The sequence below is a fragment of the Meleagris gallopavo genome, chromosome 17 (assembly GCF_905368555.1).
Source record: "Meleagris gallopavo chromosome 17, MGAL_WU_HG_1.1, whole genome shotgun sequence".
NCBI classification, from domain to species: domain Eukaryota; kingdom Metazoa; phylum Chordata; class Aves; order Galliformes; family Phasianidae; genus Meleagris; species Meleagris gallopavo.
The window spans coordinates 3725237-3742268 of record NC_139420.1 but is presented as its reverse complement, the minus strand read 5'-3'; the positions used below and the strand labels follow the sequence as shown (position 1 = coordinate 3742268).

The following is a 17032-nucleotide window of genomic DNA, read 5'->3' as shown; positions in this document are numbered from 1 at the left end:
AGATAAAGTTGCTACTGTAATATAAGTGTACAGAAAGAGGCAGTCATAGATGTGGGAAGAGCAAGTATCCGTGCCTCATGCCTAGGATCTTACAGGGCAGGAAAGAACAGACCAGACACATGGGACATAGGTTGTGATGTGCTTGGGGCTAACAGTCAGCAAAGCAACAACAGTTTTTAAAACACACTAGGGGTGGATATGAGGTGAGAAAAACTTTGGCTTTTGTCACTATAACCAAAGAGAAAACCAAACTGTGCTCTAGCTCTCTCCCTGTCACCCATAATGTAACTAATGGGGTTACGTGGCTCTGCAGTCAAGGTGCCATTTGGCCTTCAAGTTCAAAACAGTTGATCTTGCTGCTAACCTGAGCCTACAGCTGCTTTGAGCTTCCTTTCACTTTCCATGAAAGGACAATTGGGACACATTCAATAAAACATACCAAGAACTGGCCTACATGAGGACAGGGAAGGGAAGGTAAAGGACAATTTGTAAGCATTTTGTAAGATTTCAGTTGCTTGTTCCCCACTGACTCTGATAGGAGTCATGCTGCTTTGATCTTCCAGTTGCTTTCACACACTTTCCAACCTGACAAGCACTCACACATTGTATCTGTTCACTGTTAAATCAAGGTGAGTCCTGAATTTTGTTATCTGAACTATCTTCAAACAACCTAAAGGAAAAACAGCCAGATTGTGGGCAGGATACTCCACCTGAAAGGATACTGCCCTGCTGCCCTGACACATCTTGCATGGACTGAGTGTTTAGAAATGAATTATATTAATAGTTAAATTGAAAAACCTGATCAAGTCCTGCAGTGCACTGAATAGAACTTCATCTCCTTTCAAAGACAGTTATATCCATCTCCAAACAACCATTTGTGAAAACATTAATGGAGACGGGAAGGTAAGGGTGAGAGGAGCTGCTTTCACAAAGATCTTCAGGAATTTCAGATTCAAGATTCTGATGGACAAGTGATGCCTTCACTCCTTTACAGAGCTCCCAACCCCAATGACAGAGCAGCCTGTCATATCTCTGGCATTTCAGATACTCTTGCTCTTTTACAAAGACTTCATGGCCAAAGCCCAACAACACACACGTATTTAGCATTGGTGTTGTGCCAGACATGCTCAGCTTCATCAGACTTTACTGCTTCACTTATGCTAATCCACAGACGCCCTGCAGAAGCATACCCTGGCCTGAATGGCAGGCACCTGGAGCAGCTGGGCAGCTGTGCCTTCTCTTGATTCCAAACAATGTGAACAAACCGGACAGCCCAACTATATGTAAAGTTCCCTGGAAAAATGCACATATTAATGCCAAGCTCTGAGCACGGCGAGCTGGCAGGAGACCGCCCTGGTTTTATCCTTCACACTCATCAGTGGGCTGAGCAGACCACAGATGACAGGGCTAAATATTACTGCAACTGTACAGAGCCCAAACTGCTACTGCAATTCCAATTGATCACAGACTTTTTCACTCAAAGCAGAGCAGAGGCTGGGCTGATTTGGTATCACCGTGTTGGCTAAGCATACATTTGTCACTGGCAGCAGAGTACAAGTTTTGTTGGTGCCCTGCCAACTATCCTCTTGTGCCATTGCTCATTTACACTAAGCCTCAAGATCTGCTATGAAAAAAGTTGCATGCATTTGATGATTGCTGCTCATCAATTCATAGAGAAGGCAAGACTGACAAAGAGGGATTGCCTCCTTACAGCAGGTGGTGTTCCACAGGCTCCACACAACCTTCTGAACGGCCCTGGGAATTCATTATCTGCTGTGAGATTTGTAGGTGAGCCATTTCACTTCCTATTTCACCCTCAGGTCAATGAGGGCTGTCTGCCCCAGGAAGATGATATGAGGGACTCACTAAGGTTATTCAGATTTTTCTTTTTTTCAGAAGCAGAGGTGATCCTCACCATGAAAAATCATGTTATAAAAAGAGAAAATTTCAGGACATGTACAGTTCCTCCCTGGGTTCTTTTGGCTGTGCAGCGCCCAGACCCTGTGCAGGTATATGGACATTTCCCCACTGGCACCCAGCTGTTAAAAGCCTTCCCAAGACTTTTGTTGCTGTTTGTTTGAAAAGTAGAACTTCATATAATGAAGGGAAAATTAAAGATGCAAAACTATCAACAGAACTATGACAGCTCCAAAATCTCAATGTGTAGTTACTCATGCCTGTAGGACTGAAGGGAACCAAGCCACACTCCAACTTACTGGCTGCTACATTTTTTTTACACAAACCAGTACCAAAAAAAGAGTTGTTCTGTCACTCTCAGCTACTGTGAGGAGAACTTAGCACAGTTACATCTGGAACTTTGAGCCTTCTTCCCTCAGACATGTGCAAACAAGGCAGATTTTAGCTTCTTTGCAGTGATAGATGGGTATGAGTGAAGCCTAAAAGACTTTCACAAGTTAAAATAAATCTTTCCACATTAGCAGACACTTAAATGGAGACATCACTCACATGACATCTGTGCCTGTCCTACCTGTTTTTATGTACAAAACACCAATCACAGATGCAGCCTGGCCAACTCATTTCACTAAGTTTGTTTTCTTCCAAATCTTCATAACTAGCTAGCAAGAAAATGTTTGCTAGTTAGGCTTTTTGGATTAAAACAATTTCTCTCTCCCATATCTACGTTTAAGTCTTCTATCAATGCAGGCAAGAGAAGATAATTTTCCAGTGGATCAATATATGCTTCTTCCTCTTCTGCACAACTTATTAATGAACTGTGTGTGGAGCAGAAACGTGTTCCCCCCAATACATTATTCCTCATACAATTTTAAAGCACGTTCATCCACTTCAAGCAGATCTGGCTCTTTCAGCCAGAAGTTTTGCAGCCTTAGGGATTCTTTACCAGATGAGCCAATGATCTTTTTAACACCTTGAGTTTCTGACATTCGTATCTTGCATTAAATCAATCTCCCTTTCATGATTTTTATTTATACCAATGCTCAATTCTATTAGAACCCTCTCTTCTGCTTTCTCAATTTCCTCTATTATTCTTTTTTTGGGTCTATAATATCATTTCAGTGGCTAAGTCATAGCCTGTCACTTCACATTTATGAACTGAAACATGAATGTGCATTATTACTTTATTTTTATGAAAATCCATGATAACTAATGCACTGATTGAATTTCTACCCAGAGGCTTTATGTCTGGTTTCACGATATCTGGCCTCTAACCTCCATCCCTCCAAACAAACTTTACATCTATATTTACATACCGGGCTCATTATAGTTCTTTATCTCCCTGTTCCAATCACTTCAGAAGCTATAATGGATCTAGGCAGGAGCTTAATTAGAAACTGCTCTTTTCTCTATTTTGAGCTACATTTCACGTGAAAGGGAATAATATGACTCTAACAAATGAAAGACTTGATGCAACCCCACAAAAGCCCCAGGCTAGTTAGATAAGTGTTTAGTGGAACAGACAATTAGACAGTGGGAGATCATGGTGGTGTCCCATTCCCTATGAAAGTGGCATTCATTTTATTCCCATTTCCACCCTTATAACCAAACCACTCTCAGTAATCTGGCTCTGTTTTATGATTATACCAATGCAGGCAGAATCCCATTATGTTCAACACTTTCTTCCCTTATTTCCCTTTCTAGATAAGCAGGGAGCATCTCAGACCTAGGAGATGTACTCAGTTGCTCTTGGTCCCATATCTCTGGCTCACCTGCACTCCTGTCATGCTACAAAGAGTACAGAAAATATAAAAGGTGTTTCCATTTGTAAATAACTGGAGTGGTCACTGCAGTGTCAGCTTCTGACAGAAGAGCTTCAGGGGCATTCCCAGGAAGAGAAAAATGCCAAGATCCAGTGAGGCCTGCCTGAGTGATAGTCTCGTTAACATTTAGCTCATTAAAACTCATTAAAACCGTAGGGCAGCCTTGAAGCACCCATAAAATCTGATAGCAGAAAACCGATCTATACAGACACCAGGTTCCAGAAAACATAAAAGCGTTTCTACTAATTCCATCCTGTGTGCTACAGATAACAGGTGGGGCTGAACAGAGGGTTTGCATCTGAATCATTTTGAAAAAGAAAAGCGTAATTATTACATATTATATTATTATGATAAATTTGAGGATTCAGCAGAACATCCTCAACTTATTGCAGCTGACTGGGGAATGAGAGCTTTCCCGAGAGCTGGTGGGACATGGCATGCTTGCTGTCAGACTTTGCCAGGGAGAAGTACAGATTTCATCTTGATCTTGCACCTAAAATGATCTCTTGAATTATATTTTCCATAAAACCTGAAGCCCAGTGCTTAACTCCAGTTAGACTATGCAAGCTCAGTGACCTTACATCACTGACAAAACCTCAATATTATAATCCAAGTTGTTTTTCTAATTCTTCCTTGGATCATTTCACTAAAAAAACAGAGTAAACGACAGAACAGACAAAGTCAATTACTACCAAATCCAGAGATATCCATGGGGGTAGTTTATGGCCTTAGAGAATTGTCATAGTCTTGACATATTATAGCAACCTCTGGCAAAAGTATCTGACTACACACAATTTTTTAAAGTAGAAATTTGCAAACAGCTGAGCATTTCACCCTTGACTGTATGTAAAGCATATGACTCATATTTTGCTGATGACAGAGTGAGAAAGAGACTCTTCCACTGCACATAACTCCTCTCCTTACAGCACTAAAAACATTACTTCTTGATTTGCTCCCTGTGCTGCTAAGTAAAGGACGTCCTCTCCCAGTTCATCTTATCCTGGAATCATCTTGATTCATGCCCCCTGGTAATTTCCACATTCCCTTTTCTACATTTTTTCTGTGGTGGGCACACATTTAATTTCAACATCTTGTTTTATGTCTGTTTTCTCAGAGTCTCAACAACAACAAGCAATCCAATCCAGCCAATGGAGGAAACAGTGAGATCAAATGATAACTGTCGGATCTGGATGCTAAAAACGCAGGAAGAGGTTACTCATACCTGTGCACAGCTTTCCCACAGCCTGAGATCCAAAGAAATAAATATCAATGAATGTAGCCCAGTTGAATCTGCTTAGAAGAGTGAGAGTGGGAGATGGGATTCGACACATACATTGTTTAACTTGGCAACAAAGGGCACAATTTGGAAAACTAGTTGTCAAGGTGTCTTCAAAAATTAGCATAGTATGTACAGCAGTATTGCCAGAGGGACTGCTTCCTATCCTGTCTACAGAACTGTGTGAAATCCTTGTGATGAAATTCTCAGCCCTAGGGAAACAGCTGCTTTCAAGATTTGTTACAAGCTTGAAACTCAGCTCGGCGTCATCAAAACGTGTGAAGAACTTTCAAGGAAACATGTGCTGACTTATGGCTATGGCACTGAAACAGCTAAAATTGGCTCGGGCTGATCTTTGCTTTTAGCATTAAGCTGATGCCAAACCCTCTAGTGATGGTGAGAGCCATACATAGACACAAAAAATATTCTCTGCAAGGAGCAGGCTTTTCTGATCATCAAATAAAGTCCAAAGCAATCTCATTAACTAAACTGCATTCACTTCGGATTTTCAGTGGCAGAAATGAGATCTAATCATCAGCAGAAATTGTATATGTGTGTGAGACTGGGCCTGACTTCTTCCTTTGAGTGATAGTCAATTTCAATTAAATTAAGATTAATTAGAAAGAAGAGATTATATAAGTTGGGAGAAAATATAAACTTCCTCTGAAATCCCATCTGTTCCTCACAATTCATGTTTAGACTTTAAATAAAATTGAATAACCATTAAGAACAGTTATGGTTAGTCTTTAAGTTTGTAATTTCTGGTAAAATCAATTGGATTTGGTGCTTAAATAGCTCCAATCCAACAATAAGTTAAAGTAATAATGCAAAATGTGGCTGAAATTGGAAAGTTGTTCAGCATTTCTATGGGCAGATGATATGAGACAAATAATAGCATCATTGTCTCCTGCAAACAAATACAGCACCCATGCCACAACCTCAGAGTATGCAGGAGACCAGATCCTCTCACGTGTAAAGAATGAGACTGTTACAGATAATTATTTATTAAAATAAACTGGACTCAGATAACCCCTTGTATTCTGACATCTAAAAGCATTTTTCAGATGTGCTTTACTTGTTTACCTTCTCATGCTCCTGGAAGTCTTTCAGAAACACTACATCAATGTTATAAATAACTGCAAAGAGAACAAGTAAGCGGGTAGCTGAATGTCAGAATGGGAAAGCAGAGAAGAGCTGAGCACACAGGCCAGGACTGCACTGCACTTGACAGAAGAAAACCACTCCACAGCATCTGCCTCTGAAACACACGGCTGCTGAAGTACTTAAGGACAGCATTTGTTATTTTTTTTAATTTGATTATTGTACAGCAAAAATATCTCATAGAAAGGATGAATTGGCCCTTCATAGGATACATCTGGACTCTGCCCAAGCTTACCTCGCTCTCTAGGAGGAAGTTGAGATCTTCTTGAATAAGAAACTGCGTGAGCCATATATGGGCCTTAGGAGACATTAGGATACCGCTGAATATTTCATTGTCTGGAAGTTTTCAGAAAAGGTTACCAAGGGCACTGATACAAGAAGGCTAAAAGCTGACAACTCAAAGGGTAGGTAAGGACAGGAAAACGGAAATATATTTAAGAAATGGCAAGGACCAAATAAGTAACAGCAATAGACAGTATGGAACAACAGGATAGCTACTGTGGAACCACAAGAGGAGTGAAAGATGAGGCTGAGTTAAGGGCTGCATACTGCTAGCTGGGTGTTAGTCATGACAGCATCAACAGAGACTGGAGAGAGAAGTTCATCCTATCTTGCCTAAGACAAAGTTGTTTAGCTTGTGGCCTGATGTCCTTATCTGTTCAGCTCCAGGAAAAGAGTTAAAAGATTACCCATATTGGATAAAATGGAAGAAATTTTCAGTCAGCAGATCTGCATGTCCTCTGTTATAAAAGAAATTTGAAAATGTTTCTAAATCCTTACTCAGCCAGTAATACTATATCATGACATTTATTTTTATGTGCTGCGATTAAGTTAAGTTTAACAGGAGTGCTTCCTAAATAGCCTGTGCTCTGTCCTAGTTAGGGGTATGAATATTATTAACAAACATAATGATGATGCTTAGAGGGTACGTTTTATTCAGAGATCTCAAAGCACTTTTCAAGGATTTAATATTAATGCTCTTTATCTGTCAAGGTAATTCAAAACCATTATATATCTTTTGTATGTGTCTAGGCTAAGATAGATCAAATAAATGGCATGCCAAAGACCACAATAGCACACCGATGTCACATCCAAAAGCATATGCCAAAGCCTGCATTACCACCAGCACATTTCAATATAGCATCTGAAAACCTATCCGATGGGTTCTCCAATTGTTATCTAATCTTATTAAGGCACAGGCAAATGAAACGAAAATCAAAAGTCACACAATGTATGCAGACTGAGCCCTTATTAGGATCTGTAATGCTTAAAATCCCAACCCAAGATTAACCACTTGTGCAGGCTCTTTATTCGTTACCTATGAAGTGAGCACTAGACATCATTATAAGTCCTGAGTTCATGATGTCCTTTTGATCTCAGCATACCAAACACTTACAGGCAGTGGCTGTGTCCCCTCTGAACCATGTGTGCACTCCCAGCTTCTGACTGCCAGGGCAGCACGAGGCGCTGAAGCATCCCTGGCTTTGTGCAGCATTGTTCAGCAGCAGCTATCAGCCTACTATCAACATTTTTCTCATCCTCAATTCGAAACGCAGCTACATAGCAGCTTCTAGGAAGAAAATTAACTCTATCCCAGCTGAAATCAGGACAATATGGCATCTTGTAACTATTTACTACGTAGCAATAAAGCAGCACATGGTCTGGAGGATGGCTTAGAGCAGGCACCAAAAGCTATAAAAAGCACATCTTCTAAAAGAAAGTGGCAGACAGGCACTGCAACTGAATAACACAATGAGTATTAAAGCTAAAGGGAACTTTTTAAAGAATCACAGGTTATAATGATTAATGTCAGTTTCAGTTTTGGAGACAGGTGCTGTTGGATGCTCTGAGCCCAATTTAGCTTTCATTTATATCAGTGCAACATCATGCGCTTCAGTAAGGCACTGCTGGCTTAGCCCAGTGGAATAGAGAAGAAAATAAATTTCTTTTTGTATTCAGCTTGTCTGCTCCCTACTTTGTCTTCACATCAGTCCTTCTAGAGGTCATCCAATCTCTTTTTATTGAGATGATGGAGCACTTCTCAGCACTGGGATACAGCACACAATGAATTGAGTTTTGAAAGCAGCTGAAAAAAGTAAGGCACATAATCCCCATTGAAAGGGGAATTGATTTTGACATTTCTACATGGGTATTTTTTTTGCTGTACAAATCTGACTCTCAGAAATAGGCAAAACACTTGGAAGATTATATTCACCACAGCTCCCAAGCATCTTCACTAGAGGGATTCAAGGCACAGGACCAGGATAAGCCTTCCACATGGATGGCATCAGACTAGCAATATGACAGCAGGGAAATGCCTATACAATGCCAGCTCATTCCAATGCTCAAGCTATGAAATCGAACACTTTCCAGAATTTCAAATCTTTGTACTCAAAAGCTACCTCTTCTCCAACATCAGCAAAAAATAGAAGAAGAAAAATTTGAAATTACCTTTCTGCAATAAGAACAGCTCTACAAGCCTGGTCATTATAGTTTCTTTCGAACCTCTCACAATCACTGCTGACTACTAGCTGTCTTCCTCTCATCATAAACTGTCGATATCAGTGACTAAGAAGTGAAGCCATGAAGCCATGAGCCCCGACTCCGTGTTCAACAGAATTCCTCACTTAGATCCTCTTTGACATCTGTTTTGGTATTCTTTACTTTTATCTTGTTCTTATGTATATAAACACATTTGTCCCCACAATGTAACAGAAATACCACAGAAAGAAAGATTATCATCATGGCTCAAAAAGAACACGCATCCTTTCCCATAAAACAGACTTGTTGGTGTCTTCTGCAGAATTTGGAAAAAGTTCCTTTTCAAGAATTATGCACTCAACTGTCCCACTCATAGTGGGATGTTCAATATGGGTGATGAGAAAAAGGCTAATAACTCCACCAATAAACCTTTGGGTGAGTTTTGGATGATTCCTGAAAGACGTGGGATTGTTACATCATTTGTACATTCAGAACTCATCTTTGCCATGTCTGCTCTTCATACCAGAGAGATACTAGCATTGTTCCTTCTACCTTGAAAAGTAACATCACCAGCACTCAATTTTTGAGTACTGTGTATTTCTGAGTTTGTCCCGTTTACTAGATCAGACCAGGAAAAGTATTTTCTTTCTCACAGTTGCTTCCTCTTAAGGTAAAAAGTTCAGAAAGATTTTGATGTCAGGAATACTGAAATTGAGCTGAAATGACAGGACATGATTTCATCATTTTCTATCAAAATGAAATGTTTAGACATTGCAGAAAATAAAAACATCCATTTGCTGACTTAAATCAAATGTTTGTTTCAAGACAGATCAAAGTTATTTGGAATGAAACAAGGCAGTTCATCTGCTGAGAAAAACCACATTATATTGTGGAAAACCATGGCAGATTGAACTTGATCTTCACCCAAACCCCAAGGCAAAGATTTATTTTTCCATAAATTCAGCCCTAAACGACCACATTCTGTGCAAGTGATCAATCTAAACAAAATCCCATTTGCTGATGGGAAAGTATCTTCTTTGATATCATACAACAAACTACACTGACCACATCCACTTTTCCCTTCCACTTGGATGCTCTGAACCCTGAGCAATAAAACCTCTGTGACAGCCTCTCCTGAATATTTCACATTGTGGTTAGCTAGTGGAATAGACTGTGGCTTCTGAAACAGGGGCTTGCTCTTTGCTGCTCTTCATCTTCTGCTCTGCTCTACCCCCACTGCAGGTTGCATTTCTCTCTCTGTCCTCTCCTCCCAGTGACTCACTGGACAGACACAGGCCAGGATGAATACAGGCTTCTTCCTTTGGACCAGGTGAGCTATTAACCTCAATCAAGCTATAACACACAACTCAAGTCACTCTTACCGTGGCTTAAACTTAAGAGATAGGAGGGAAACTGGGAATCTTCATACACTTGTTTCTAAATTTTGCATCTTCGCAGCACCTCCATTTCTGTGGCCACGTCTTCACCTGCACACATGGTGGTTACCTTTTCCAGCTGGAAACTTGTGTCATCGTGTGTCCAAGATTGAATTGCAGAAAGAATCTCAAATGGACTGTCCCCAGCGGTGTGCATGACAGAAGCCACAGCACTGAAACTGCCAATACTAAACCAGGGAGCAGGTAAAATCCTGGACCTGACTATTTTCTCCTCTGATTTCATACTCTGTCACTCCACCAATTTTAAAAGAACTCAACTTTCCCCTGTAGTGCACACAGAGTAAGGAAGAAGAGAAGCAGCTGCTAAAAATTTAATGTTTTAAAACACTGTTTGCTTCAGGCTGTTTTAGATGCTCTGATACTTCAGTTTCTATTAAGTCTATCACTTGGTTAGAAAGATGTTATTTTGCCACAGATAGAACCAGGCTAAACGTTATTGGAAGTTCTGTTTGTCTGAAGTAATATCTTAGAAACTGCCATGTGCTTTGTTACCTCCTTCATACATTCCGAAGCAATCAGAATAAAGCAGCTATTAAGCCTTCACCTGACTGGGAGTAGCTACCTACCACGTAGATGGGGTTGGAACAGTTCTGTATCTCTACCTGAAAAGACTGAAAATGCAGGGCATTGAAAAGTGATGTTTTGGAGATTTCTCTGCTTTGGTAAGGCTAAAAAAGGGCCATTCTCATTTGTGAAACAGTCCGTAATTTGCCTCCCTTATTTTGGAATGGTTACTCCATCAGTGTAGGCTAGATCATTTCACACCATCTTTTGCTATTAGTGATATTGTTTAAGTGGACTAAATTCTGCTCTGACTTATTCAACCGAGTTCAGGTAGATGCAATTTGGTGTAAGTGCTTTGAAATCCGCAGTGAAAGAAGTGAGTAATAAATGTGGCTCCTGTAACTAGAAGTTAAGTGGGGATACTAACAACCAGCAGGGAAAATGAGCTTCAATTCTTCATCAAACAACACAAAAACAGGAGGAATAAAAGATGTTACGTGACAGATGTGTTGAAAAACCTGTAACAGTGAAGACATAGAAACCTAAGACTTTATATTTCAATGGGCATTCAGAGCAGACATTTTCTCCCATTTTTTATTTCCTTTCTCTAATGCCCAGAGAATAGAAACTCTAATTACTGTTGCATGCTGAAGGCTGGCCACTAATTGTATAACTTTATCTTCATTACATAAGATGTCTGTGAATAAGGCTTGGTCTGAAACAGAGCAGGTAAACTGAAAACTCAGACATTTTCAATTAAAAGCTCACTTTAAAGCAGTGACTCATTTTAATGCTCCTGAAATCTGCCATTCTACTGCAGAGGAGTGAACTTTAGTGGGATGTTTGTAGAAGCCTGGAACATCTTATCTCTGACTAGGTTTTCTATTTGATGTAGGTCTTGTCATCAGTGTGATGTCAAGGCATCACATCACATCACATCGAGGCATCAATGTGAAAGGGTATATACATCAGAAGCACACAAACTTTTATAGGTACATTAATGAATTTACGGATGGCAGATATATACATAGGAAGTATTACCACCTTAAGTTCTTTGCCAGGGTAAGAGATGAACATGTTATACACCAAAACAGTTGGAGATTTATATAGGCCAAAACAAAACAATTTGATAAACAAGAACTGCAGAAAATAAAATTAATGTTTAAAATATATTCCAAATGATATATTTGCTTTCAAATTATTTTTCCAGCTCTCCGAATAAACTGAAAAGTTAATTAATTTATGTGAGTGAAGACTTAGCTCATTAACTTCCACAACACAAGGCAAGAAAAACAAATTATTTCTTTATATTTTAAAACTTAGATTCAGTTCATCAATTTGCTGTATTTGGCAGATTTATCAGATTCTAGGGGGCTCCATAGAAGCAAAAAGGTTGTCTAGATTAAGACAGTAAGAAAGACATTTAATCAGAAAATGCCAGCATGGTGGCTATTCAGATAAATAGAAGACCTGAGTAGATTCTAAAATGAAAACATAAGAGAAGATGGACTTCTAAATTGCATGGGCTCATCTTGTGTAAAAGAAATTATCATGAAGAAATTGCTTAAAACAAGTCCAATAAGTATCAACCTTACAACATTTTGACAAAAAGTTAAATCTGTTTAGAAAAAGTGCAAGGGAGATCATTTAAATCCCTACCCAGCTCTATTCTTCAATTACCCTGCTCCAGGTTGTCATTCCCTCTGTGACATAAAGTTACATATCAAACTTCCAACAGTTCTCCCATATGACAGTAATAAATAAGCGCCTGCACTCTTCTTTTCCTTTAAAGACAACTACCTCCACCAGGAAGAGTCTTTTTCAGCTAATGGGGCCCTGAGAGGCCTGCTTGGAGATAAACAATACCCTCAGCCATTTTAATCTAAAGTAAAATGAACGAAGGTAAGATGAAGAATGCTTAGCATTCCAGTCAGTTTTAGTCTAAGGCAAATTTCACAAAGGCCAAGTCCTCAATATGGTGCAGTTCACAAAAGTTAATGGGAAAACAGTGGTTTCCAGCAGCTGGAGGGGTGGTATAAGTATTTTTAATCATTTTGTGACATGCTGGTTATGTTAAAAGAAGAAAGAACGTTTATTTGTAGCCATGTCTCTCATTTTGTCTTCTCATGTGACAGTCATGCATAAGTTTGCAAAAGCATATAAGCTGCTGTACATGAGCCAACATTTCTGTCACCATGCTGGAATGCCTTCCACTGTATCTCAATAATCATCACGGTCGACTGTGGCTTCCACTACAATTAATGTACATGAACCATTAACCAACCTGAGCAGAAATATTCAGGGCTTCTTATAAACTTTCAATGTTTACTGGTACAAGATGAATGTCTTCATGAATCAGTACACCTCTTGAGGGTCCATCCTGACCCTAAGATTTCAACAAAAATGGTGGCTTAGAAATCTTCCTGCAAGATGTCTCCTCATCATTTACTGAAGAACGATACACTGAGAGTAAAAGGTACGACTGCTGTTATATTGTCTGCTGCTCCTTCTCTTTCAAAGGAGATCAGCCTACATAGCTGTTGTACAGAGTAAATCCATTGGTCAAGTGTCTTATCAAGTAGTTTCCAGTCCATGACTGGTAGGCAACGTGCTTTCTGTGGGGCACTCTATTAGCTGCAGAGAATCACAATTTCAAAGCTAATGTTTGCAGTACATGACCAGCTTAGAATCAAGAAAAGACATGAGCTTTGAGACACACAATTCCTATGCCAGTGTGGCAAACTAACTTCAGAGGAACTATTTCCTTTTCTAGAAGATCAGCTGCCAACTTTCCTGACCCCACACAACCCATAACTTCACATAACTGAAGAGTAAAAAGCAGAGGTAGAATGAACTCTGAAAATACTTTTCAACGGTGGGAAGTGACAGGCAGTTCCAAGTATTTGACACGTAGATTGGAATATATGCAATTTCCTGTTTGTTTCATTGCTCCACCGAACCAATCTACACATAACAGTGATAATACACCTTAGTTTCTCAGGAGTATAAAAGTTAGAAAAAGAAAGAACTTGTCACATTAGAGAACATGACTGTTTTGTTGGGCCTCTCCTTTGGTGCAATGAAGCAGTAGGAGCCTACCTTAATGACATCTTCATCTGATGATCTGCACTCCACAGATTCCAGTAAATCAGTCACGGTCCCATCATCTTCTACAGAGATCACTTTGACAGGGACAGCCACTGTTTTCCCAGTGAGAATAGCTGTGTTCAGGATCTCTGCTTCCTAAGAGACAAAAAAGCCCTTTTGATTAGCATATTTCACTATTACTTCATTAATACCACCTAGAATCAGCATTACGTTAATTTCTAAAGACAATTCTAAGAACTATTCCAAACACAGTAGGCAGAAAGAAAAAATTTCCTCCCTTCAATCCTGGAACCAAATTTCCAGTTCTGATGTAGGACTGTTAAGACATTCATCATACCCTAGTTACTCTTTCATACTCATCAGGTATCAGAGCAACCTGGCACCCAAGGCATGATGCTGTACCATACTAACAAGATGTTTCTTGCTCCTAGCAACAGTGAAGACTCCATCCTGAGCTCACTAGTGACCATGCTGATCACATAAAAATAACATACCTTAAGTTTGGCTGTTTTATCCAAGAAACATACATATGAAAGAAATTCTAGCCTTAAATGCAGGCTTTAGGCTGGTCTTGAAGATGCAAGTTGGCTGATCCAGCTCATGTCCCCCTTTAGCCAGGCTTTTTAGCATTTATCCTTGCTCGTGTTGGGTAGTTATGGGCAAGAACTGTTTGCAGTTGTTTCTTGTCCATGGTAAGCGAACTGGAACTAGATGAACTTTGAGGTCCCTTCCAACTCAAGTCATTATATAAAACTATGATTTATCTATTAATGAGGCTCATGCAAACCCATCCTCTCTCAAAAGGAAGGATGCTGGGAAGATTTAGGCTCCTTAAGCAAACTCTGCAGTGACATGTGTTACGGGTACATCATCACTGTGAGGATTATCACAAAATATGTACCTTCCATTTGATATATCACTTCTAATTTAAAAGCACCAAGTCCTGAGCACGGGGTTAAGCAGCACCCTCAGTTATCTAGATGTTATGTCAGTCATGCACAGCAGGTACCTCTGACTTGTGCCAAGATACACAGGAAGCCCAAATTAGTCCCTGAATTCTTCATCTCCTTATTGTAGGATATTGCTCACTCCTGGAAAGGTCTCCAAGCTTTTCAGAATCATGCCTGCGAATCACAGACTATCCTGTAGAACAAGAGGCTCTTGATTTCAGCTATCTCTTGTGAAATAAATGCTTCCAAAGCCCCCCAAGTGCTAACTGCTCATTACCTAAATAGCTCATGCTATGAGCTCTGAGATTGACCTGATTTCACTCATGGAAGACAATAAAGTAAGAGACTGAAATTGAGTTACTGGGAGATGATGACTCCCCCTACTGTCTCTTGGGCTAAGGAGGAGAAGCTGAGACTTTTCTCATCTAAAGGCTATGGATCAAAGAGTCCTTTTCTTGTCACTTAAAGAAACAGAGATACTTTATTCCGACTCAAAGCAATATGTAAAGAAAGAAAAAAGCTCATGTTCTTTTGATAACTGCTTTGCTAATGTTTTCCCATCTTCCCCATGATCTTTAGGGGAGGGTGAAATAGGATTTCACAAAAAGAGAATTTATGAAAATCCTCTCCCTCCCTCAGCACAAAAGCCCTTCAGATATTTTGAAATTATAACTTATATCAATATAAGAACTGCACTGTAAGGCCCATCTGCCATGAGTGCACATTTGTGCTCAGAAGAGGATATATTACTCAGGCAACTGAGATCTTGTGAAGATTTGCAATTAAGTTTGCCAGATTCTCTTATTTATTTCAGATCTGAGCTTCGCAGCGAAGCCACTACATGCAGGTTATTTAGATCCAATTGCTACTCTCCTGTATGCTCCACTGAGCTAGAAATGGGGCAGTTTGACAGAACAAGTGCTATTAAGCATCCATGATAATTACAGAATCCAAGAATTAGGTTCCTATCTCACAAACATTTTGCATGAACTGCATTTCATTGGGACTGTTTGAGGCCACAGCACATGCCTGGCTGCTTGCAACTAGTGCCAAGCTGAAAATACCTGCTCCCCCAAGCAGGAATGCCCTTCTTCCCCCACTCAGTACGTTACAAAATGAACCTTGTAATTATTTTATAAAGTAAAGAGAGGTTTAATAACCAAGCCTCTGAAACAGTATGATTAATGAGGTCTGCCCACCAAAGGCAAATGTAATTTCCCATGGTAAGAACTAGTAACTGATAATGTTCCTCAAAAGCTTCATGAATTTGTGTTTCCAAATTCTAAGTCCTGGCTTTGGACATTCTGAATATGGACTACATCCTAATGCACATGCTCCCTGGAAATGCATGCAAAACCACATTACTCAGTACATCAGCTATGTCACTGTCACTAGCTTCTGTTCCTTCTCAGTCACTTTTGAAAAGCACATCTAACACACAGGGAATTTCTGCATGCCCAAAGTCTCAGCTGGCTTCAAAGCTCCGTAACTGACATCTTGCTCCCAGAGCCACAGTCCAACAGAGCTGAACTTCAACCAATCACGGCAGTAATCCTGAAGACGTTAATGGGAATGCTTAAACACCAGGAAATGAGTGTATGCATTGCTGATTCTAAGAGAAGGAAGTAAATTCACGTTTTATCTCTAAAACCAAAGGTTCCAGATTCAAGGTTTTATAGCTTTTGTCTGTATTCACATTCCAGATATATGTTCACAACCAAAGTGTTTATAGAACTGTGCACAGCCCCATCAGCACAGTGTTCAGCACACGACAGTGCTGCTAATTCATATGCGGTCGTAATGATGTCCATCCCTTACTTCTCCAAAGGAAAAGAGGGGTGAAAAAAATTATTGTCTGGAGTCCATGGAAATAAATACAGTGTTCTTCTATCAGTAAGTGCGTGCCCAGTCCCAGGAAAACAAATCACCCAGTACTTCTCTAAACAAAACAAACACAAAGCAAGCAGGCAATGGCTGCAGCTGTGCTGGACTAACTGAGCTCAGTTACTTCTGTTTGCAGAGTCTTCAGTATCTCCACACGCAGGGGTTTGGAGGATGATTCCTTTAGGCACCTGGTTTGCTTCTCTCCCTTCAATGTAGAGGCATAATAACAATTTACACAATTTATGCAGCGGGGGCAGAGTAAAATGTTTTTTCAGTCATTTGTTTAATGGTAGAAAGGGCTTAATGTTCCCATGGTGAAAGCGTATGAAAATTATTTCATTTGAGGAAACAAACATGATGCTTATTTAGCTACATAGAGATTTATGGATCAGAGTCTCAGCATGTAAAAGCTATAAATCTAAATAGTTTCTAATTTAAAAGTGTTACTTTTTGCTGCTTAAGTGATAACGGAAT

The 17032-nt window shown here is 39.8% G+C and overlaps 1 protein-coding gene across 1 annotated transcript in view; it reads right to left on the bottom strand.

Annotated features, from left to right (window-relative positions):
• Positions 1-17032, bottom strand: part of TMEM132D (transmembrane protein 132D) — a 192928-nt gene that overhangs the window by 23514 nt on the left and 152382 nt on the right. The window contains exon 5 of the mRNA XM_031555950.2: positions 13716-13859. Within this exon, the coding sequence (XP_031411810.1) occupies positions 13716-13859 (144 nt within the window). The remainder of the gene's footprint in view (positions 1-13715; positions 13860-17032) is intronic.